We start from the raw sequence: 24,637 nt of genomic DNA on the forward strand, positions 1-24,637 counted from the left end.
GAAAGTGCCTGCCCCAGCCACCGGCAGGTATTGTCTACACAGCTGTAGTTAAAACGGCATTAAATACACCAGGGGTAGAGCCTTCTCACTCTGAGTCAGTCTGAATATCTGGGTATCTCAGTAACTCCACGCTCAGGCTATACTGACACTGCTCAGTAAGACTGCTGCCTGGCTGCTCACAGGGATGCTGAAATCGGGTCTGATGGAACAGGGGTTTCCCAGTGCCAAGGCTAACTGCTGACAGGCACATGTTGCCTGAGACAGAGGAAATGACCGCCCATGCCTGTGCAAGGATTCAATTGCTGTTTTGTGGGAAATGGGGGTCACAGCTCGAGTTTGGAGCCCGGCTGCCTAATATGGCTATGGAATTACACACAGCCAGAGGCACAGACACAGAGCACAGACACCAGGGAGCTGGAGAGGAGACAGATGTCTTGTGCTGAAAGCCACTAGCAGGTGTTCCTAAACATCCTGGCGTTTCGGAAATCTGGACGGAGGCAGCAGCTAATTACGCTGCCAGTCTGCCTGCCAGAAGCGTCACAAGTTATAAAGCCTTACTGTACGGGGGCTTACACCAGCAAGGTCTCTGCACTAACCTGAAGTTATCTAATGAATGAACTGCTACCAGAAAACCCCAAAAATTGAAATATCGAGGAACTTTTAGGAGACAGGCATGGGCGGAGAGGTTTCCTGCAGAAAGACTGACAGCTGTTTAGCAGAAAGCTTCTTCCACTCATGCCCAGGAGTGCTGTGCCCCTGCCTGCTGCTGGCAGCCCATCCTGTCCCTCTCTGTAGTGCTTCTCCAGCTTCCTACAACAAACTACAGGAGATAACGATGGCTTTCACAGACCTGCAACACTTTGTTCCTGCTTCCTCTCCCATTACCACGAACATGAGGGTTTCCCAAATTAAACTTTCTCTTCAGTGGCATTTTCCCACCGCAAATGTCACTGAATTCTGCCCCTTCCTTTGCTAGGGTGAAAAATCATTATCTCATTAAAAACAAATCTCTTTGCTTTTCCTTGAAAGTAGCTAACAAGGTCAACAATATATTCTCCTTTGCAAGCTGATTTCACCTCTGGCATAGTAATTTCCAAAGCAAACACCTCAGTAACTCTGTGTGTAACTGCCCAGAGGCTTCTACAGTACTAGATATTTGCTATCTGGGGTAAAAGCTGCACATTTTTAAGAGTGAAGATGAACTTCCTGGGTGTGAAAGCACTTTTTAAAGGTATTTTGCAGGTTACGAAGAAACAGATGCACCAGGACACAGTTTTACTCCCACTTCTGTGCTCGATCAATGACTACAAAGTATTCTTTCAGAGCAGCTACGTGCCCTCCCTGGGTGAGTATTTCAGAAATAAGAACCAGCGAGACAACTTACATCCTGCCTCTCATTGCTTTGGCTTTTTGTTCCTCTTCAAGGTTTCTTGGGGGAGTTGAAGGCGTCATTCCTTCGTTTAAGCAGCCAGTGGCATCTTTTAAGGTTCCTCGGTAAGATCCTCCTTCAAGGGTCTACGAAAACCCCAAAGAACAACAGAAAAAACATTACCCTTGAACTCCAGCATCGGTGTTACCTTCTGTTTCAAGTCAATTCTGCAATCATCAGTGCAGTCTAAAACCAAGATGAATATTCAGCTTTCCCCCTGGCCTTAATGAGACAAAACCAAACTAGTTTTAAATTGATACAAGCCCCCTCCTCCAAAAAGGATTAAAAACAGAGAAAATGTCCTTTTGCCAGAAGGTGAAAAAAACATTCCAGTAGCCCCACGATGAAAAAACTCTTCCAAATTATTTCAAAACAACCTGATAGCATCCTAGTGTCACAATCAGACCCAAGGTTAGGCTACACGTGGACAGTGTTTCTCTGCCAAAGACTGAGCAAGAATTCCTAGTAGCAAAGTAGAACACAGGCTGAAACAAATGGATGGATACAGAGCAACATTCCACAATAATTAAAGTTTCCCCCAAATCCCTGGAAAGTAATCGCAGTTGACCTAACAGCGTGCACACTGGGGAGAGAAAATAAAATATCCTCTGAAAACACATGTAACTGGGTTAATGAAATACTAAAAGTTTTTAGTCCCTCAATGGAATAAAACTATTTTGAGTAAATTTTCTGGGAATGTCCTTCTCAGTTTCCCATGTCCCAAAGAGATCCTTCTCCACTTACACCAATCGAGCACCCTATTAACACAGACCTCTTCGTAACAACATCTCAAACTGAGAAAATGCCAAAACTTTCTGATATGATTCACTAGACAGTGCTGCTTGCACAGTTACAATAGTTCAATGATTTTTTTTTTTTGTGTGTGTTGTTTTCACACACGTAAGGAAATAAACCTTTGTAGGCTTATCGTAACTCTGCTTCAATACTGGTTTGTTAATCAGTAAAACTTGCTCAAAGCAAGTGTTTTCCTAATTTTAGAGGTCCTGGGACATGTAGAAAAAAAGGTTTATCTTTTATACTAACATTTTGTACTTTTGGGTGCAAAACTTAAAAGAAGCCAATACACGAAACACGATTTACTCCTTGTCCAACAGACGTGGGACCGTACATGTCGTGTATGACAGCGCACGAGTGCATGATATTGAAATTTTCAAAGAAATTAAACCCAGAGCATTTGTATTGCTTATTCCAGACCCTGTCAGGTAGCGTTGACACAACAGATTAAAAGCAACATATGAATCTTTGTGAAAATTAAAGCACAGCTGTGATACTTCAAGCAGTTTTACTCTTCAGAGAGTTTTTTCAGAGAAGCCAGAATACCAAACAAATTCATACGTTGGGTATCAAAACTCCTCTGCCTCAGAACAATTTTGTTTTTTTGTTTTTTAAATCATTGCAGGGAAAGAACAGTCCCCAGGAAGAGGACAGTACAGTAGCTCATACCCTGTAAAGCCCTCTCCAAAACTGCCTTTTGACTTTTGCAGTGCAGAGCCTATGGGCTTCGTCTCACATGTGGAGCAAAAATATTAGATACTCTACTGAGAAGCAGAGCACACAGGGTTAATAGAAGCACAGCAGATGAAGGTGGAAAGCAAGGAAACCAGAAACAGAAGTAGACTTTAAATCCCTTCCTTAGAGCTGTATCAGGCCTGTTGTATACACAGTTTTCACAGCACTAAACTTACCAGCTTACTTTTGACCAACTTTTCTATTGCACTGACAAGATCCGCAGCAGTCGGGACATCGGAGGAGCTCTGTCGAGCAGCTAGCAAAGAAGAGGACTGCAAGACACCAGGTTGCAAAGGAAAAGCAAGTTAGGAGGATGAGAAGGGAACAGGAAACCAGTGGTCAGTGAAGCAGCTTCTGAGACAGGAGAAGAGTAAACGTAGAAGGGGAGCAGGAGGGTTAGAGGAACACATGCACAGTAAAGTGAGTGAGTGTTGCTGTATCAGACAAGCACAGGACTGCCATCAAAGTCTGGCTGCACATTCCTCTGCAGCAGTTCCAAGGCTGGGAAACAGGGAGCGGCATCAAAAAACTGAAGTTCATTTGCAACCGTGCTAAAATATTCTTAATGTCTGCTGGTTCCTCCTTCCAAGGACATCTATGGTTTTACAGACTCCAGAAAATTGATCTTCTTGCTGCAGATGTAAGAAATTACCCCCTCCCCCATACATGCATATTTAATAGATGCAATAAGTGAAGGTACACGTGGAGTTACAGGCAATAGGGGAGGAAGGCAGGGGCAAAGAAATCCTTCCTCCTTCCTTCCCCAAAGATCAAACGCAACTCCAAATGAACTCAGATGATATCACGCATTCATGCAACTTCAGCCATCTAAAATTTGTATCTTTTCTCTCCCCTCTCTGCAATCAGTGGAGAGAAAATTCCCTTATGTGTATCATCTATCCTAGGTACCTGGCATAGGAGGGGCAGAAACACTCTTTGCAGATGCTTACTTTTCCCTACTGGCATTAGTTAAAATATTTTCAGTCTCAACTGAAAATTTGAAAATTGTTACAAATCTCCAGAAACGCTAAGACCTCATCACCATGCTGCCCAAACATCCCCACGGCAGTGTGAAGGCTGGCCTCTCTGTGAAATGCTCAGCTCTAGCTGAAGGTTTTTGCTCTACGTGGGCACCCCTTGGTCTTTGTCCTAAGAAATCTCAGTTTGAAAACCAAAGCTCAGATGATACCTATGGGAATTAATATTTATTACCTCACCTGTACGTACATTTCTTCTGAACGAAATACTGACCAAACCCTTTGATAACCAGCTTTCAGCAGACTGACACAGACTAAACATGGCTAAATTTTTAAAAATTCTGCAGTAGAATTATTAAAAAGCTTATTCATCTCTCAGCTACTTCATATAAGTCTTCTGGAGAGTACCTATTTCAGTGAAGTCATCAGGCAGGTGCCAACATACACACATCTGAGAGTAAATAGTGCTGGGGAACAAGACGTGGAAAGGCGATGGCAGGAGTTAGGCAGCTGGCCATCTCTTTCAGCAGCCCTTTGGGGATGCTGCTCATGGTGAGTGACACAGCCCCAGGAAAAAAAAGGAAAGGAGAAAGACAAAGCAGAAGAGTGAACAGCGTGCCACTTTTAGTCTCCTCTTTCACTCAAATAATACATCTAATCAACAGTTCTAATTACAACAACAACAAAAATTACAGGTAATCAGGCTGGTAATTGAGGAATTAGGCTGGTAATGCAGGAACCTCATACAAATGTAAAAGTTCAGGCAGACGGCTTCACCTGCAATGCGACAGGCATGTCTAGGATGAAAAAGACTGAAAACAGGGACTCTAAGAGATACCGGACAAATACAGAGATGATAACTGTCAAACATAACCCTTCTAGTGGGAGGAATCCAAATTTTGGAGGCACTGAACAGCTGTTGCTCTCGCTTCTTTTACCCAAAATTGCTCAGTACCTCTAAAAAGTAAATAAATGCGGGATTTTCAAGGGATTTTCAAGGGAGCACGGAAACATTTGCTGCCTACAAGTCTTTCAGGATAAAATACAACTCTTCGGTGATTGACCAAAGAGCCCAGTTTGTGTGAGGCAAATCAAAAAATGGTATTTCAATTTCCCAGTAAGTAAATTATGAATTTCTGATATGAACGTATCTGGTGATTTGTGGTTATAAGCGCCGCCAGGAATGGCGAAGCACTGTTACTGCTAGGACAGGGTGTCACCTCCTACCACCGCTGCTTCCCCACGCTGCTGCTCTTCCAACCTAAGGCTGTACCTGTAAGCAGTCACAGGACATGAGCAAGGAGCCATGGCCAAATTAACACAGTTAAAGAGCTTTTGGCTCCAGAATGGCTCAGACATCACTTGCTTAGTGTTTCTGTGCCAGGGAGTTCAGGAGCCATTTTTGTGGGCTGAAGTTTTGTGTCCTCATGACATAAAGGAAGTGACCAGAGCTAGAGCAGCTTTGTTTTTCTTTCTCTTTAAACAAACAAACAAACAAACTAACCCCAAACTATTTAGCTAAATGACCCAGAGAACAAGCCAGGAGCAACTGCTCTTGTGCTGGGCACGGATCCACCAGAGCTCTGCTTCGCAGACCTTTCGCCCCTGCCCCTCGCAGGCAGCCAGCAGCACACACAGCGCTCAGAGAGCACCAGTCCGGGGCTCCAGCTGCTTCCTCCTGGCCGTGCTGCCACCGCAATGTCACAGCGCTTCCTGGCAGATTAGCAGCGAGCCCCGAATCCTTTCCTCCATCACTTTGCATCCCAGAAACGTTTGCTCCCTTTCCTCTCGCTCTTCTTCCAAACTGCTGCCTGAACCTTTCCCAGGAACATTCTAGGTTATCACTTCTTTTTTTTTTTTTTTAATTTTATTAATTTCCCCTATCCTTGCTTCTTTGCATGCAGTAATTACAATCAGAGGATAGAGATACAAAAGTGGCAGTGCTAAAAACAGATGCCAGCAGGAAAGCAGGAAACAGCCAGACAGGAGGATGGATTTCTGCAAGGGAGATGCCAGCAGCAGGAGAGGGTGGGGGAGGACACATGCAGACAGGGCCCACACTAACTGAGAAAGTGAACCCCTTCCATAGCCAAATTCACAGATTCTCACCTCAAGTCCAAAACAGTAATTGAAGGACGCTGCAAACAACTGCACCATCTACCACAACAAATTCCTGATTTAACATTCAGCAGACCCTAGCTAACAGCAGAGATCTACGACCAGAAATACCAAATGCTAGGACTGGGGAGGTTTCTCCACCTGCAAGTCTTAAGGCACTTCAGAATAGAGGGTGTGTGGCGGGATACAGACTGACAAAGTTCCTGGAGCCCAACCACATGGAAAGCCTGGTGGAAAGCACAAGTTATCCAACTCTTGGTAAAGGTGGTATTTTGGGATTCAAGCAGACTTCGGCATCTATCCTAGTCCTCAGGCCCAGGCTGCCACCAAATACCATTTCTGCTGCTACTGCCAGACACCAACAGCACTTTTGAAACCCGCGTGGAGAACACACGTCATCAGCCTGAGTGGAGTTTCTGACCACACACAGCACAAACACACCACACCTGACGTGAAATGCAATCCCAGGGCTAATCCCTGCTTATCAGGCACTGTTTGTAAATCCAGTTGGTGAGAGGTATTAGGTTATGATTCACACGTAGGTGCCTAGTGTAACCACACGTCTAGAACACCACTGTGAAACCACTATAAGACAGCTCTGTGAGAAAAGCACTTAAAGAGCAAATTGGTACAGTAGAGGAGGTCTTACCATCTCATCTTGGGTTGGATCATTATCAAAAATCTTCATGGGAGGAGGAAGAGGTGTATGAGACTCTTCGTCTGGCTCATCTTCCCCCCAACCCTTCTTGCTCTTCTGAAGGAAAGTGAAATATAATTAGAGGAACGGAGGGGTTTCTTTTTATCTTTTCAGATATTTGAGCCCTGCCACCAGGCTTTGAATCTGTTAGTGATACTAACAGTGTCTCAATATGGCACTGGGTGGAGAGAGTTGCAGGTAATACTAAGCATCATAGAAGAGAAGCGATAAAGATGCAAGGTTTGGCCTGTTAATCCTATTAAATTCTACGAGTTACAGGAACACAAGTACTGTGGCACCAAAGCAGCTACAGCAGCTACAGCTGTCTGTGTGCTGATGGAAAAGTATTTTCTAATTTAAATGAAAACAGCTCAATGTACAGTTTTCAAAATGCATTGCTCTATTTGTGTTCAGTTAATATCTTCTCCATTTTCTGCCTGTAATTCCTTACTCACTTTGTCAGGAAAGAACCATTCTAGCAAAGAACATGCCTGCAGAGAAACTGCAGCTACAAACACGCAGCCGATTTAACAGAGACATGGCTATTTCTCTGAGCATTCTCTTTCAATAAGGAATTACACTGCCATGGCACGATGAAGGTGATATGAACCTCAGCAAAAAGTGATAGCAGCTGCTCAGAAATGGCTTCATTTCTATCCTTGGCAGACTCCCAGTAGGCTATTAAAAAATCTAGTTAAAGGATGACAATGTATGCAGACTGAAAAGCTGTTCCCTACACATTCCGCTGCTCTTTAGATGACAATACTTCTTGCAAGACAGCTTTAATCAATTTAGTTTTTCATATGATTCGCTGCTCCCTCTAGACCCTCAGGGAGCTGCATTTGCTCAAGTGTGAATCACACACCCCAGACTATCAGAAACATCAGGCTTCCCTGCAACAAACCCCAGCACACACCTCATCGGCGCTGTCTCCTTGTGGAGTGGTTTCATCTCCGGTCTTCGGTGAGCCGAGGTCAAAGCTCTTCCTGCCGTCTCGCACCTTCTTTTGCTTCTTGATGTTGCTCTCAGCCTTGCCGCTGTTCAGCCGGCGCACAGGACTGGTCAGCCATTTCTTCAGTGTGTTGGTCGAGCGCTTGGGGCCGGGAGAGCTCTGGATGGAGTTGAGGGATGGCTGAGGCTGTAGGTTGGCCACCGAATCTGACTTGCCCCCGTTGTCATTGGAAGAAACTGAATATGCCTCTGCAAGAGAGCAGTGCATGCAGGAGATTAGACCAGCCCCTGCCCTATTTCCTAGTGTACATCAAGCGCTTGACATTTCTAAACATGAAAATACAAAGTGCCTCAATGGAAAATGTTGTGACCTACGAACATTGTGTAATATTTCTTGCACACCAGAGAGGAATATGCCACGCAGAGGGCATTTTCCACTATCTTACACACTTCACTCATCTCCTACTGCACTGTCTGTCCTTAAGAAAGATCACAGTTACCTAGTTTTTGATGAAAGCCTGAATTTCATGTTAAATGCTGAATTTCTCAGCTTCTTCTCACAGATTTCATTGTGAATTGTCAGGAAGAAATCAAGCACAAAAAGCAGATTACTACAAGAGATCTGACGGCCACCAACACTTTGTCAGGTTCTGATGCCATAAACGTTTCTCAGCCGTTGCCAGACCTCAATAACATTACTGTTAGTTTGACTACATATTAACTTTCGAAGGTTATTTGAAACACCTTAAAATTATCTCCTTTGCCCCTGAAAGCAATTTGTCAGAAGACTTCACACCTTCCCTAGAACTAAGGAATTGGAATGAACAATTACAAGAGACAACAAATTGTCCAAACCAAAGGAAACACCCAAGAAGGAGATACAGGCTTAAAATTAAGAAGATTTCCTTTATATCCTAGCAGGAAATTCTGCTGAACCATATCCAACTGCAATTATCAATACACATGTTCAGACTCGCACCTTAGAAATGGGCACAACCTCCCTTACCCTCCCAAAGCAACAGAGCAAAGATGTGCCAATATCAGTAAGTCTTTAAAAACAAAGCAAACAAGTTGCTGGAACATTTCTCAATTGCCCTTTAGGAACAAGTGCCCTGCTCTCACCTTCCTGAAACTATGGCAAAGGCAACTCCCTCCCCAGGAGGGATCAGGGACCAAGGTGCTTTATCCCACGCAGTTTAAGAAGAATTTTTTTTATTTTTTATTTTTTTACAGAATTCAGAAATTCTGTCACACTCTTGTAAGGCTCATCTCACACTGAACATCAGAAAGCAGTCACCTGATGTTATTAAACATTTTTAGATGTTTATCTCTGAACCTCCTACCCACCCCAGCAGAAAACAAAAACATAAGTTACACAAACACAGCCTGGTGCACGCAGATATTCGCAGTTCAACAATAAATACCGTGACAGATATTGGGTAATGCCTGTGCTGAGGGAGAGCTGCTCTCCCAGTCCCCTATACTGGTTTAGGAGCCAGTTTCTGCCACCTGCACGCAGAGCTCCTGCCCTGGTGGGCAGAGCTGTTGCTCACAGCCGGCTGCACACCCAGCAGAGATCGCAGCCCGTATCGTCTGTCAGCTTGTAACCTGCAGACCAGGGGACTTACAAGGCTTCACGACCAGAGATGGCCTCAGTCAGAAGTTACAACAGTAATTTGTTACGTACCTGGGATCAAAAGTCAGGTTTTTAGAACATATGGAAATAATTGTAAGCAGTTAGAAGTCAAAGTTCATTTCCCAGAGAGCAGAAAATCTAACTCGTCTGTCTTCTGACAACAGGAGGAGTGGGGGCGAGGGTGGCTGGGAGGAGGGCAGGTCCCAGGTGGAGCTGCTTGGGTCTGCCTGCAGCTGATCTGCCAATTTCAGGCATTCCTCCATCAGGGCAAAGTAGGAGTCTTATCTCAAAAAAGCCTGGTTTCAGCCAGCTCCTGTTGATGTTTCATGAGCGCGAAGTCGTGTTAAATCAACGAGCACAAGATAATATTTGTCCATGACCAGCTTATCTTCCGTTCAATAGGCTTTAGATAGCCTGCCCCGGCGGGCTCCACGTGATGCTCTGGCAGTTTATCAGCACACCTTGCGTCAGCACAATTCAGGGTTTCAGGACGAGGTGATTCTGAGCACTTAGGCAGCTCGCAGGGTGCAAGGACCTTCTCCCTTCCATCCCCCAAGCCAGGGAGGTCCTGGTGCAAAGGGAGCTGGGCTGCAGTCACAGGGAAAAATTGCTGGAAGAATTCACTCACTGCAGGCTGCCACTTCGGGGGGTGAAATTTGGGGAAAGCAGGCAAATCACAGACTTTGCAGGGGACTGGGCTTAGGGGATAGTTGGACTTAAAATGAGGATAAGCTGTCTCCTATATCTCGGTTGATTAATGTACAGAGAGGCTTTTACTACAGCTTGGAAGTAGCATAGCCAAACTCCTGCCTCAAGATGAAGGTACCTTGCCAATTTACCTCTTAGTACTGGAGGGGAGCTGATAGGAGGCAAAATGGAGCACGGGACAACAGCCTGCACCCCAAGGACTTGTTATTGAGCCGTGGAATCCCACCTCAGGCTGGGGTGGGCTCGAGGCAGGGCCAAACCCAGGAGCCCCAAAGTCTGGAATGGAAGACGCAGGGACCTCCATTCCCACCAGGGAACACCCCTGGTTTTATGAGCAGACAGCACAGCCACAGCCCGGGCACGGACAGACACACAGCTTCTCCCACACCACCACAATCCAATCGAGGTGGTCCCCAGGAAGCAATAGTCAGTCCTGGTCCCCTGCCACCCAGGAAAAGGCGGCACTCAGGCAGAAACGCTCCGAGTTCCAGGGCCGGCCTGCCGACCACCATACCCACTTGCAGGGTTTTTGTCTGAAGTTTAAGCTACGGCCATGAAAGCTCTCCAGGCTGAACATCAGGCCTCCAGGACATCAAGCTGAGATGAAAGCCAACCCAAAGGCTTCCAGAGGGAAAGCTTTGAATAGTGGGGAGTGTTACACAGCACAACGATCCCACTTGAAGGAGGCTCTGGACTTTTCTGCTCAAGGACACAGCTTTGGTGATGCAAAAGGCTATTTACCAGCAATGGTGTGTTTTCCATGCCCCTGGGAACAGCCAGAGGTTGCTGAATCTCAGTTGTGCCATGCTGTACGTGGCCCTAGCAGATATTAATTCTCCTTCTTTCTCCTTATCTGCTGGAGTGCCCCAACTGACCGCTGCAAGGCACCTGAGGCAGAGCCCTGGGCTTGGCTTGGCCACGCAACAGCTCGAGGCTGGAAGTGCAGCCTGCCCCAGCCTTATCTCGTGGTTAGATGTCAGTGTGCTCTCTGGTTGGAACAAAGGCAGGGAAAGGGGCTGGAAAGGACAGTGTAAATCTCCCTGCTCTGCAGCCACCATGAGAGCCTCCAGCATTGGGTGAATTCACTCTATTCAGTACCCAACGGTTGTACAAAGCACTCTCACCTCATTGTCTTATTTCTCACCATCTCCAAATAAGAACTGTCTGAAAAGCAAATGAGTCCACACACAATATTGATAACCATTTTTTTTTCTTTTCAAGGAACCGCAAATATAACCATGTTTTGTACCAAAACAAGCCACACTTGCTATTTGCCATCCCTGCAGAAAATGATTTGCTTTACACACAACACAGGTCACCCCTGAGATGGCCATGGAGGCAGGAGTGGAGCTCAAGAAAGAGCAGAGCTCCCAAAACAACAGACATAGACATGCTATGCACAAAATCTGCCATGAAAGACTTCTGGGACAAGCTCCAAAGCCCTGCTGGTGTGAGCTGCACCGCTTCTGTGGCATATACAGCTACAAACACATTTATCAAACACGTGGTAGGAGGTTGAGATCCAGACGCTGAGTGGATCAAGTGGAACATGTTACCGTGTTCTTCCAGTGCACCAGCACGTATGTGCTCTGCAAACTGTATCGTTAGAGCTGTCTGGAGACAGATTTTGCTCAAGAAGAGCCAGAGGCCCGTTGTGTGGCAGTTCAGGCAGCTGCTGCTGCCCACCAGGAACCGCCAAGCAGCAGCACCAGAAGGGTCTGCAGGAACTGCAGGGCTGGCAGCGAGCTGCAGTGCGTGGTCATCCTGCCACCACTGTCCTGGGATGCAGAAATCTAAAAAAAGGTATCTGGCAAAGTGGAGTGGGTGCAGGGAGGTCAGCAGACTAGTGTGGCTAGATGGATTTCCTGGCCAACCCATTCATTCAGACAGAAGAAATGACAGTTTCCAAAACACGCCTAAGCAAACCTCCGAGAAACTTCTGGCAATATGACTGTGGCAGACAAACAGCCAGACCAGAGAGCTTTAACTTTCAGAGCTTTTGCACTGCTGCAATCATGAAATCTTTGCTGTTGCTGCTGAAATGAACAGACGTCTAGAAAAGCACAGCTCTTTTACTTGGAAAATGGAAGGTTCCAGTTCTGTGCAACCTTGGGTGAAAGGAAAAACAAAAATCTCATAGACACATTTTAGAGGCACGGCTGTATTCCCACTTGAGCCAGTAGGAATTGCTGCTGGAACTTAACTACAAGATGTTTTATTTTTACCTCGCCATTCCCCAGAGCATGCAGGGGAGAGGAGGTCTGACCAGGCTCACGCAGCAGAGGATTCATCCGCAGGAACCCAAGTCTTTAACGGGGAATGGGAAAGGCTTCTCAGAGAGATTCCGAAGAAAACATAAGGTTTGTCTTTTTGATCCACACTAACCACAGACCGTATACGATAGGAGGGAAATACGCCTTGATACCCAGAAGTTACTACAGACTAGAACTATGAAGACGTGACTATGGCAGGACACACTCTTGCTCGAGGTGAGAAGAGGTGAATCATTACATGGGACCAGCAGATTTATGTATGGCTCCATTTCTCACCCCAGAAAAACAGCCTAAGAGAAAAGGATTTTTCCACAGAAGTTAGAGAAAATGAGCCAGAATGGGAACTCTGTAATCCTATTAGCATGTGCATTTAAATCAACATTTTTTTTCACAGAAATAATTCCACTCATGAATGAAAGCCAATAACGAAAATCTGACCGATGAGCACATAAATTAACTCTGCTCTGCTCAGCAGAGCCCATTTTCCATATTTAGTGATTGCTGTAAAATAACATTTTTGACAAAGACAGAATTGAATCAGATGTGGGTGAAAGAGTAACTCAGTCCGTCCTCAAGCTATTATTTCCTGAAGGACAGGAATCTCTGTAGCAGAAAATCTTTGAAAGCAGGAGTCATCCAGACTCACCCTATGCACAAACAAAGCCTCTGTGTTAGTATTTCCCACTAAACAAACAAGGATCATCCAAACCATCAAAACGCTGCCTTTCCTGCCCTTTCCAAGCGTATTTCCTTCACCATGCAGGCTGTGGGCTTCAGTTCACAACTCTGGGCCCCTCGAGGCTTTATGTGCTCCCAGGGGAAGCCGTGCGGTGGGAGCCACCTCCTGTCTGCTCCAGCACTTCAGGGCCAACGCTCTACTCGGCGAGATCAAAGATGGCAGAAGGAGCTACAAACACTGATTCCTGGGTCTCTTCTGTGCTTTTGTATTAAATGTTCAAAACACACTCAGAGAAACATTTTTATTGGCACGAGTCAGGGTTACAAAACTTTGTGGCTTAGGCAGATGACAGTACAGTTCCCAGTTTTAGTGTTAGAGCCTATTCTGCTTGTAAAACCTGGCATGGATTTACAAAAATTTGGGAGGTAGTGACATCTGGATAATTCAAAGTCACTTTACAGCTATTCTTCAAGTGAAAACACTACTTCTTAAGACATGTAAATAATGAACCTGACATGTTTTAATGTCAACAGATAAACTGCCTCCTCAGGCACTGCCTCCACACAAGGTCCCAGCAAAGAACGCAAATGGACATGAGGAAATTTTCAATGCCCGTGTCGGACGAAGATAAAGGACAACTGGCTTGAAAAGCCCTTTAGATTAGACGTACGCTAAACTTTCGCAATGGAATTGCAAAACTTGTCTGGAGTCCTCTCCAGCTCCCCACCCGCACCCGGCCCTGGTCGCCTCCAGCTGTGTGTGGAGATGCCAGCGAGGGAGAACCATGAGGACACACCGTAGGACCCACTTCACACGCGAGGGTAAGGACACCCTCAAACACTGCTATTGAAATTTAGATGCAAATTCTGCTCCGAGCTCCAATGTTCTCCTGAACTTCACAGTCTCCTGGAAATGGGCAGCCTTGGGAAGTTTCAATGGAATTTTCTGTTTGTGTCTTGGAGTATCACTTGAAGCTTCAGTTTGGAAGCAGTGTCAAAAGGGCACGAATCAGTCTGGCAGGACTGTCGCAATTCCATTTACATGGGCGAAATTGCTTCTGTCTGAACTCAGAGAGTGGTATGGAGTGAAATATTTTATGCAAAATTTTCTAAGCCAACAGAGAAAGAAACCTACGTTGCTAAAAGCAGACGTACTTGACAAACTTTCCAATCACTGCAACATAAAAACTCAAAATTTGGCTGTTGGGTTCACTGCCAAACTTGAAAACAAGACTAACTTCCAAAATTAAACAGAAAAAATGTGACTAAAAAATAAATAAATCACATGAAATTCAGAATGCAACTGTTTCGTTATTGAAGAGCTGATATTTCTTGGAACTGGGCAAGAAGAGCTGTTGGAGAACGAGGATGTTCTGCAGAGATCCCCGTAGTTATGCTGTAATGAAGGAAGGACACTCCTGGGAGGATTGCATTTGACTTACAGTTTTGGGGAAAGAACCACTGATCTGTAGCTTTTTATATTCAACTTCTGATCATTATTTTCAGGTAGGAAATGAAGTGGAGGACAAGAAGCATTCGCCTAGCTGGGTGGCAAAGCAGCTGCACTTGGGTTTGGTGATTTTTGTGGCAGGGAGCGGCTCACCCCAGGCCCTCGCAGTCGAGGAGCTGTGCTCACTTCTGCCCGAGGGGGATGCAGAGAGGGACTCGCCCCCTGTAGCACCCTCTCTCTTTCCATTAACGACAGAGGGAGTCCAAGGAAATTACACCCTTAGCTAAATTTAGTTATTGTGAATCCCCTTCCCACATTTGAGGATGTTTCATACCAGGCCGATCTCGCAGCAGGAAATGATTAGCTGAAGTTAAGCATCTGACAATTCGCTTTAATGAGCAATAACTCATGGCAACCTGCCATTAGCTCCAGTTGAATAGCTTTTATTTTTAGCTGGTGTTGCTCAGATGAGGCTTTCATCCAGCATGCTCTGGGAAAGCTGACATCCCAAAGTAGTCTCCAGGTCTTGGTTGTGCCAGTCAGAGTGTCAGGGCTCGAGAGCGCTGGTTCCTGGGGGTCAGAGAAAAGTCACTGCAGTTCTGGGAAAGTTTCAAAGGGTGAGATAAAACCAAAAGCCTGGAGAAACAGCACAGAGGCTCACCGTCTCAAGAGACTTTGCAAGAAAAGTTACTGAAATCTGGAGAGCGTGCTGAATGAGTGAGCCTGGCCTCCAGAGAGAGGAACAGCACAAGGGTGAGGCACAGTGACAGAGCCTGCTGCATGAAAACATGACTTCGTTTCTGTCCAAGAGTGCCTGGTAAGAGGAACAGCCACAGCAGTCATCGCCACCACATCTGCTGTTTCATACGGGCCTAAAGCTATTGCCAGAGGCGACTTTAGGGAAGGCGCAGGGAGAAGAAGAAAAGGAGTCCTCAGATGGCTACAGGACAGGATCTCGTTTCCTACAGACGAACATTTAACTGAGGGGCTGCTGTGTGTGACGGCAGAGCACATCCTTGGGGCTCTGAAGAGGCTCTCAGGATAGTGTGCAACTCAACCTGGCAGCACCAAGCAATTCAATGGCAGCTGACGTATCTGTGGTCCCCTCTTCAGGTGTCCCAGTCAGAAACGTGTTTCTGTGTAACTGCTTAAAACCGTGGTGGGTATCCGTGTCGAGTCCAGTGGGAGGTTTCTGTCCCACTACCAGCCTTCCTGACAAAATCATCTTTCTTCAGAGTCCCATACAACCTCTCATATAAACTGCTGTGAGTTCAGGACAAGAGTAGTAAGAGGACAACACCCACAGAGTGAATCCACTAATCCGCTGGGGCAATGCTCCCAGCCAGCTCCTACCCCACAACACTGTGAGATAGGTACATTGTTGGCCTACCTTGAGTCCTTCAGTGGAACCTCACTTATCTCCCCAGACACAGCAACTCCTTTCTAGAGTATGTTTTTACTGAATGAAAGGGTGTGGAAAAGCTCAGAAAAAGAGCAACTGCTCCACTGCAGAGTTTGAGGACAAACACAGTATGTCTATGCACTTGATTTCATTCACCCATGCTCTTGCCTGGGGTTTGCGCCCAGCGCACATCCTGAACCAGCCCAGCCAGAGCAAGCGCACCACGTCTGCAGGGAAGGTGTGTAGGAACAGTCTGCTGGTAACGCCTCACAGCTGGGCGAGCGGATTTCTGAAGGCTAGAGGCACGCATCTTGCTTTAGCAAAGAAAGGAAATAAAAAGTCAAGACTAACAAGATCCAGAAAGGGCATGCTTTTTTTTTTTTTGAACAAATCAACATTTATTTCAATTTAGTCAAACAACTTGTTGAAGCACTTCTCTAAGTTCTTCTACTTTACATTTTGTATTTACACTGTCCTCTTTCTGTGACAAAAATAATGTAAGCCCAAACCCTGAAGTTTCCAGAGTAAGTGTCACTAGCAGCGAAAAGAACAGAACTCCAAACACAAAGCAAAAACCTCCTTGATATATTTTGACAGGAGGCTTATGCACATTCTTTTAAAAAAAAGTAAGTTTTAACCCTGAACCTTTATAGAAACCTATACGGGATGATAAGGGGAAAAATGTCGTGATTGAAGCTGAACAAGAAGAGCAGCATTTGCTGGCCTTTGCAAGTACACTGTTACTTTTAGCATAAGGAACTGTGAAATGCTTAGACACCCACATAGAAGCAGACTTTTAAACTTTGATCTAAGCAGTGTCACTCTGCTGAGAGTATTAAGGGTACCAGAGTCGGCGAATGCCATCTTTTATCCTAGTAGTGGGCACAAAAACAAAATTTATTACACATGGTTTCCAAGCAGCTGTTAATACAACACAAGCCTTATTCTTTTGCAAAGTGTCAGGGGTCAGCTTCATTCAGCAGCTTTCAAATTGAGCTACTGTAAGAACTTTTCCACATTTAACGAAGTAATTTCTCAGTCAAATGACATCATTGCTAAGGTCAGCTCTGCCTTACGCTGGAAGCCAGCAGTCTGTATGACAAGGTGGATCACTGCTGGATTTCTGGGGAGAGAGGAGGACATTTGAATGTCCTATTTATATCTCCCTACCTCAAAGGAAATCGTATGTTTCCAAACAATTCCTAATGGAAACAACAGAGGAGTATCAGTGACAAAATAAATTGGAATTGAGGGAGGAAAAAAAAGCAAGAACAGAACCCAAAGCTTTTTGGGATAGGAAGAAAAACTGCATGTTGATAAAGAAGGCATTGGTCATTAAACTTTCCAGGCACACACAGGGCTCAGAAAGCACAGAAAACAAGCAGAACAAACAAACACAACTGTGTGCATCTTAGCGTCAGCTTCTTTTGCCAAATGCAGTAGCTTCCAACATTCAGCAGCTGTCTCTTGCTTTCTAGTGGTGTGGAGTTCTCTTTGGTACTTGGAGGCTGTCAGGAGCTCCGGGCAAAGAGAAAGTCTTTGTCCATTTACCAACCAATTCCAAAGGCGCTGATCTTGAATAACTTTACTAAGCAAGAGTGACACAGATGTCTAGGAAAGGGGGCTTTTCTCTTAGTAAAGTTGTGGTAGGTGCAGTGGAAACCCAAGGCAATCTACATGCTTGTCAAATTGTGCCTAGGTAAGAACTGAGTCCTCCATGAACGTCTCTCATTTGTTCACTCTTAAATTATTCAGGCTCTGACAGCCCCTGAAAAGAAAAGAACGGAATAAGAATAAGTTGTAAGTGGTGCAGGCAAGGGCAGACACCACGAAACCACCAAGAACAACGAGGTTGGGGTGCTGGACGACAGACACACGGCAGCCTGAGCCTCCAGGGCTGGTGCCCAAAGCAGCTTCCTCCACACCTTTCTCCTCCAGAAATACTAGCAGAAAATACAAGCTCACAGCAAAGGTACTGGTTGTGATGAGTTAGAAGAAGTAATGGATGAAGTAAATGCAAACAGTGGTTGGGAAATAAAACACACAGATAAGAACTGCTGGTGCTTGCGATGCTTGGTTCTTTGAACACGGCACAGGGAAATGGCTAAGCAGCTCAGAGACTTTTAACTGCACACTCACGACTATCAGACTTGTGGGAAGCTTTGGCTCACTCAGCTCAAGCAGGAAATGCAGAACATCACTTGCCGCCCCATATAACAGCCTCACGCGATCTGTGTCTCAGTTGGCATTTGACAGCTCTCCAGGGCAGGGAGCAGTTCTGTAAGGAGCCTTCCCCGTGGCACCAGTCAACACGCTTGTCATAGAGCAGGTGATGAAATCACTACTACACTCTATCTGCGTCAGCAAGAAAGATGGGATGGGAACTCGAAGTCTTGGAGAGCATCTGCTGCTTCGGAAAAGGAGAGCTCTCTGCAGCACCCTGCCAAGCTCTCAGCTCTCTGAAGCTGTGCAAGTGCCTTGACCCAGCCGCCAGCCTTCCCGACAAGGCTAGTCCTGAGGAACTGGGTGATTTTGGTTTCTGGAGGGCCACACGGAGCCTCCCGTGGCTTTTGCAGTGCCTACACCATTGCTTCTTACCAGCAAGTTCCTCTTGGGAAAAAATTCAAAGTCCAGTTTAGCAGAGACATGGAGAGGTACACTACATAAACCTCACTTGCTTAGTTCCCCACTGCATCAGTGGCTAACTGCAAGTAGCTGCAAAAATGCTCTACCAAGCAACATGTTTAATAAGAGATATTATAATTATAAACCCCCTCTTGACAGTTACATCACTACTGCTGAGCAGTTACTTCCTTTAGCCACATCTTTCAAAACAGCTAGGAAAAAGAAATTTTTATTTGAAAACAACAGCAAGGGTAGACTGGTCTAGTAGCAGAAGCTCTTTGACTCTGGAAAGACTTTGTTGAGTATGGGTAATCATTTACTGCGATGTACAATGCCCCATCACAGACATCCGCCCACCTGGTAGTTGTTATCTCCGGGACAAGAGACTGCAGCAAATATTCAGCAAGTGACAATCTTTAGGTGTTTGGAGCCTGCCTTGCTCACGGCTTTTCTCAGACACGCTGCCAGATCAAATTTTACAGCAGCACTGCTCTCAGCAGCTACAGCCCTCCCCAGTCAGCCCGGGATGCTCAGGCCTGGTAAGCTCTCGGATGCTCCCTTACACGGAGCCAAGGAAGATGCTGCTGTCTGCTCAGCACCTGAACCATGGCAGGAGCTGTGCTCTGCTCTCACCAACTTGAAATCACTCCTGGAACACTCCAAGTGCTCGCCTCCTTTTTGCCTGAAGCTATGATTTTCCTTCTGCTGCCCTCATAAGGATCCTTGTTGATTAATACTTATTCTATTTCCTAAAGAAATCCATTCATCCTCCACATACTTCAGCTGAGAGACGTGTTTGAGTATCGTGTTGATCCTCAGGGTTCAAACTACAGAAGGTGTAATGAATACCAGGCTCGAGGCACTTCAGTGGCATTGGCTGTGAATCATCTTTTTACATTGTACTGCTCAGATACATTTGGATCTAAAATACATTTGCATTTCTAATTAAAACAGATTACCATTGGTAATGAAAGAATGTCTTAAATCAGAATCCTTAGGCCATAAAAGCTAATTGCATGATGCTAAAACTGGATTTCAAAAATATACATATTATACCCCCTGCAGGATTAATTAGGCAACATCTCTTCAAAAGAGTTCTCAAAAGTGTATTTATTCAGCATGTGGTTAAATTATACAGGGTTGTGCAACACTCCCCATAGCCTGCCTGGGTGCACGCAGCCGTGGCAGCTGGGGCCTTGGTCTGCAGGGGAGCTCAGCACGGGCAGGGGGGCTCAGGGCTGCCGCAAAGCCTGGCTGATGTGAGGGGACACACGTACCCAAATGCTGCCTGCACCTCTAACGTGGTTTTAGCCACGTTTAACTCTGGTGCTGCTGAGCAACATCACCTTGGGAATGCGCGTGGTCTGTTTACTACAACACGCGGGCCCATGAAAAGGTCAAAATCAATGGATAGATAGAAATCTGGAAGCTCGAACTGGTAATTATTTGATGCCCATTTTGTTACCAGTTCCCTCACATGATCCCAAGAAAGTTTTGCAGCACTCACTGAAGTGCAGCGTGTTGTCAGATAGGTTAGGATTGTACTGCACGCCTGGGGATATATGAAGTGTCTGTTCACTAAAGCCGCTTGTGTTTTTTGAAGGAAGGAGGAAAAAAAAAACCACACAGCACACCAGGGCACATCCTCAGCTGCTATACTTTGTACCTGTAATTGTCAGCAAGCCTAAACTGCAAGAAAAAGTGTCCTCAGAGGATTTAGCCATAACTTGGGCTGTGTCACTCTGCTCTCCTTGCTCAGAGCTACTTGCTCCGTGTAAAATCTCAACACGGAAAAATGCCCAGGAACATAACAGTGGAGACACCTCCAGGGCCACTAAACCCAGTCCCTTCTGGTTCCAGGCAGAGAGTCCATCTCTTTCATAAATGTTTAATTCAGAGCTGCCTTGTGGTAGTGAACAAGGGATCTTTGCTCAAAACCGACATACAGAACCTCTTGTGCTTTCCTGTACACAGGTATGCAACATTTTCACGTTTGATTTGCAGCCTCCTAGTACAGAAGATAAAAACCTCCACCAGTAACCATCTTCTGGTTCCTTGGGACCACATTTGCTAATGGGTTACCAGCAGGTCTGGCTCCCAGGCTTCACCCCTTTATAGACTTGCCCAGCCTGGCAAATAATTTTGCAGGGAGCCAAGATTTCACAACCGTTGAGCTGTACCAGGACTAACACTGGCTGTAGCACGCTGAGCAGCCAAGTGCATCGGGGTGCAACAGGGGCAGCTGGATAGCAACTACCAACTCCTCATGTGACAAGAGATGTATTTGTTCCATCTTCCAAAAGTACTGAGCAACCAGAGCTGCGTGGGGCTTTCTGCAATGCAATACTCTGGATGTTACCTTAGAGAAAAGCCGATGACAAATACATAAACTGAACCATATTTAATGGCTCTCTCCCCATCAAAGAGAAGAAATACCCATAGCTGTTCTATTATTAACTTCTGTAATTCAGTTTGCAGGTTCCATTTCATGTCATTAGGACTTCACTGGTTAGATTTTCATATTTGATCTTAATTATCTGTAAGGAGCCAAGGTGACGTGTGTAACTTCCACGTTCTCAGTCTGATGAGGACAGCTCAGGACAGAGGCTGACGGATCGCGTGGCATGTCAAACTCAACAGGAGAGCTAATGGGATGCACTAGCTACCTTTAATCCCAGGAATGGTTTGTGTTTCAGCATAATCAGCCACATCAAACGTGAACTAAAAGTAAACAGGTTGATTTTTGGTTTGTGGTTTTCTAGTGGCAAAGTAGCCAAGGGAGACATTTTTGAGCTTTTCTCCTTAGGTATTTTCTAATAATTCTTCATATGTGTTCAGATCCTACCTATAATCTACAGAATATTATTTATTTATTTATTTATTTTTCAGGAAACAGCCTGATGTGCTTCTATAGTTATTTTAAAAATATTTTTACATCACGCTGAATTGTGTGATGCAATATTTGCAATTGAACTGTTCTGCAATAGCAACTGATATGCGGTGACTGAACTGGCAGCGAACTGGATTTCCCTACAAATTGAAAACCACTTCTATAGATTCCCGCTGCATTCACTAACTACCCAAACAATTCCTCTCTTTTGAAAAGAAATTGGAACTTTTGCAAAAAAAATCAAAATGTTTTCATAGAGCCTGTTAACAGAAAAGAATTACACTGAAAAGTAACAGTGCTCAGTTGTGTTTGAGTAGTATGATATTGATGATATTTTTAGACTCAAATGTGTTTTTTTTAACTTAAAAATGATAAATTAGAGTTCTTAATACATACAAAAGTTTTAACAAGGTGTATGCTGAAACATAACGATTTGGAAAAGCAACAAAATCTTTCTTGGGTCATGTGAAATTGCTGCCCTTTTTCTTTCACTTCAAAATGGATAGATTTTATTTCAGCATCCGTGCATTGAATTCCTAAACAATACATCTGTCTGGCACTTATTTTAAAGGAAAGCAGCATGCTTAGTTACCCCATGTTCCTTGAATTGAGCAGGGAGTTACCCAAGCTATATTTTTCACAATTATCTGTTCTTTTTTCCCTTAGAATAAAGTCTCCCTTCTTCAGGCTTTTGACAAGATGAATAAAGCCTTGTGAATTCTTACATGTTTCTTGGTGTGAATGGAAAGTTTAGGAGCTCTGACTGAATAAAAGCAAACCCCATGTTTCTTTAAGGCTGGATGAATTTACGAAAGTTGAAAACAATGCAGCAATCTGAATAATAAGTATCCCCCCACGCATTCAGCCCCAGACTAGCAACTGAAAACTGATCTTTATAGAAGCTCTTGCTGTCTACTTTACTCATATGAGTTAAGATCTGAACGTTTATTTTCTGTACAACTGCTGTTACATCCTGTATATGACTGCATCTCAAAAGATAAGGCTGCAAGATCCGTCTCGAAAGGGAGACACAAAGCCGGGGGATGAGGCGCTAGATCATGGCAAGAGAGCTAGAGTTATCTAGTGGTGTGTGTAATTAGCCAAAAAACTAGAAAAAAGAAAAATAACGTTTGTACTACTTGGGTCTTGGAAACTGACAGAACGTTGGTGAAGCATCCTGAACTTTGGCACTGACACAGCGAACATCAGGTTTATAGAAAGAGGCTGGCACCTGGTAAGTGCGGCGAGCAAAGGAGCCCTGGGCAGCCACCAGCCCTGTGAAATACCCCACACCTACCGTGCCTGTACGGCAGCAGCACAGAGGCACTGAAAGGCTGTATCCATGAGCCATGTCTCTACCCCAAAAATACTCTCACGAAGAGGTAAGATTTAGCACACTTGTACCTAATTAATCCTAAGCAGAGCTTGCTGCCCCCCAGCCCGCCACAACACCGGATCACAGATGGCAGCGGCCGTGCTTTCCGTTCCACTGCTCGTGTTCAGCTTATCGGCCTCGTGACTTCCCCTGCCAAAATCCTCGTAGGTCTTGTTGCTGCTTTCAAGGGAGGACACACAAACGCTAAGAGGTTCAGACCCGTGAGTCTTCATTTACCCCAAAAGACTGTTATTGGGCCTGCCAGGCGCACCTTTTGGACACGCTTAGCTCAGGACACTGTCAGGAGCGTGTAAAGCGGGCACGAGAAAGCACAGCTCTGCACCAACAGAAAGCACAGGTGCTTTGCTAACAGTGTTCATCTTGTCACGTTAATCCTGCTTGCTCAGCCGAGCACCATTCTCATCAGCTCTTTTGTCCCTACAATAACTTTCTGCTGCGACCTGCTCCAACTCCTGACTCAGCCTGCAGAAGTGGGAAAATGCAGGACTTGGAAGGGATGTTCCTGTCATGGGCTTACTGGTTTTCTCTTAATAGAACTGGAAGGAGACATTAACAGTGCTCCCAAACCTCACCACAGCCGTTTTCTTGTGAACCTGCCAGGAGAAAGAGCCGAGCCCAGTGCCGGCGCCCCCACAAAACCAGCACACTTGATCCTCTTGCCTTTACGGAGATGCAGCTAACAAGCAACAGATTGACTTTACCCGCGGAGTAGATTTGCAGAAGGTAACAGTTTCCTCATATTTCTCATTCAGGAAGGACCAGGAAACAAAGCAAGCTTTGGTTGACACCCTTCATTTTACTATTGTTTTCTCCTCTGCCTCAATTTTGACAGAACTGCCTTGGCCACGCATTCCATTGCGCTTTACACAGTGTAACCATGGCTCGGCCTGAAACACTAAATAAAATATGTTCAAATTAGGAAATGTTATGGGCTCGAACATATTACTGCAGATCACTGTCTTGCTACCACACAGCACTAAGGTACCAGTTCCCTTAGCAAAGCCCCGCAGCTCGCTCTAACACAATGTCAGCACCTTCTATAAAAAGCACCATCGGATCTCACTTTTTACCTAATGAAGAAAAAACTTTTATTAACATGCTGTTGACAGCCCTTGTAATTATGCCAGTTTGCCCAACTTCCAGTTAAGGCTCTGTTTCTGACCAGCTCACAAAGATGTACAAGGTGGCTGGCTGAGCTCCCTTCCCTGCACATTAGTCACCACCACGCTTGTCAAGAGAAGCGAACTTTGTTAATCTTACGGCGAAGAGGTTCATCAGACCGAGCCAATAATGAATCAAAGACTCAAGCAAGGATAGCAAGAAGAGGAAAAGGAAAGAAAGAAGCAGAGGACAGTCACACAAAGAAAGCAGAAGAAAGAGAAAAGCTGTGGATAGGAGATGAGCTGGAGGGACTGGGAATTGAAGAGCCTTGTCAGGAGCTTAGCACAGATACTAAGCCACCCCATCTTTCATTTTTAATGCACCGAGATTAAAGGTCTGACATTCAGATTAGCTTTATTCTGCTCTGGAAAGAAAAGTTGGGATACGACCGGCAGCCTGCTCAGAAGAACAACTGCTCAAGGAGGCAGAAGGACATGTTCTGCACTGAAACCAATAAGCACATCCATCTAAATCAATCTTCCCTGTTTCTGGCTACCCTCAAGTAAAACGTGTTTTATGCCCTCCCCTAAAGCCACCCTGTAGGCACACAATATTACCTAGAAAGGGGTGTAAGATGTTGCACTGCAAAATTATGCTGACAACAGATTATTTTTAACCACCGACCCTTTCCTTTGGGATGCGCATGGTGCACTCTTAGCCAAATTCTCAGGTCCAGTAGCTGGGAACATCTCCCTCGTGCTCGAAGAGAAGCAATT

General features: G+C 45.3%; 1 protein-coding gene across 5 annotated transcripts in view; it reads right to left on the reverse strand.

The window, feature by feature from the left end:
- The window catches only part of KALRN (kalirin RhoGEF kinase), a 497,270-nt gene that overhangs the window by 44,463 nt on the left and 428,170 nt on the right, over positions 1-24,637 (reverse strand). For 3 of the 5 annotated variants that reach the window (XM_050711733.1, XM_035536747.2, XM_035536749.2), the window contains 3 exons: positions 7,668-7,951; positions 6,704-6,808; positions 1,385-1,515 (listed from right to left, as the gene is read on the reverse strand). In XM_050711733.1, coding sequence (XP_050567690.1) covers positions 1,385-1,515; positions 6,704-6,808; positions 7,668-7,951 — 520 coding nt within the window. The remainder of the gene's footprint in view (positions 1-1,384; positions 1,516-6,703; positions 6,809-7,667; positions 7,952-24,637) is intronic. The other 2 variants (XM_035536748.1, XM_035536750.2) reach the window with 1 other exon arrangement.

The sequence above is a fragment of the Cygnus atratus genome, chromosome 6 (genome assembly GCF_013377495.2).
Source record: "Cygnus atratus isolate AKBS03 ecotype Queensland, Australia chromosome 6, CAtr_DNAZoo_HiC_assembly, whole genome shotgun sequence".
Taxonomy (NCBI): Eukaryota; Metazoa; Chordata; class Aves; order Anseriformes; family Anatidae; genus Cygnus; species Cygnus atratus.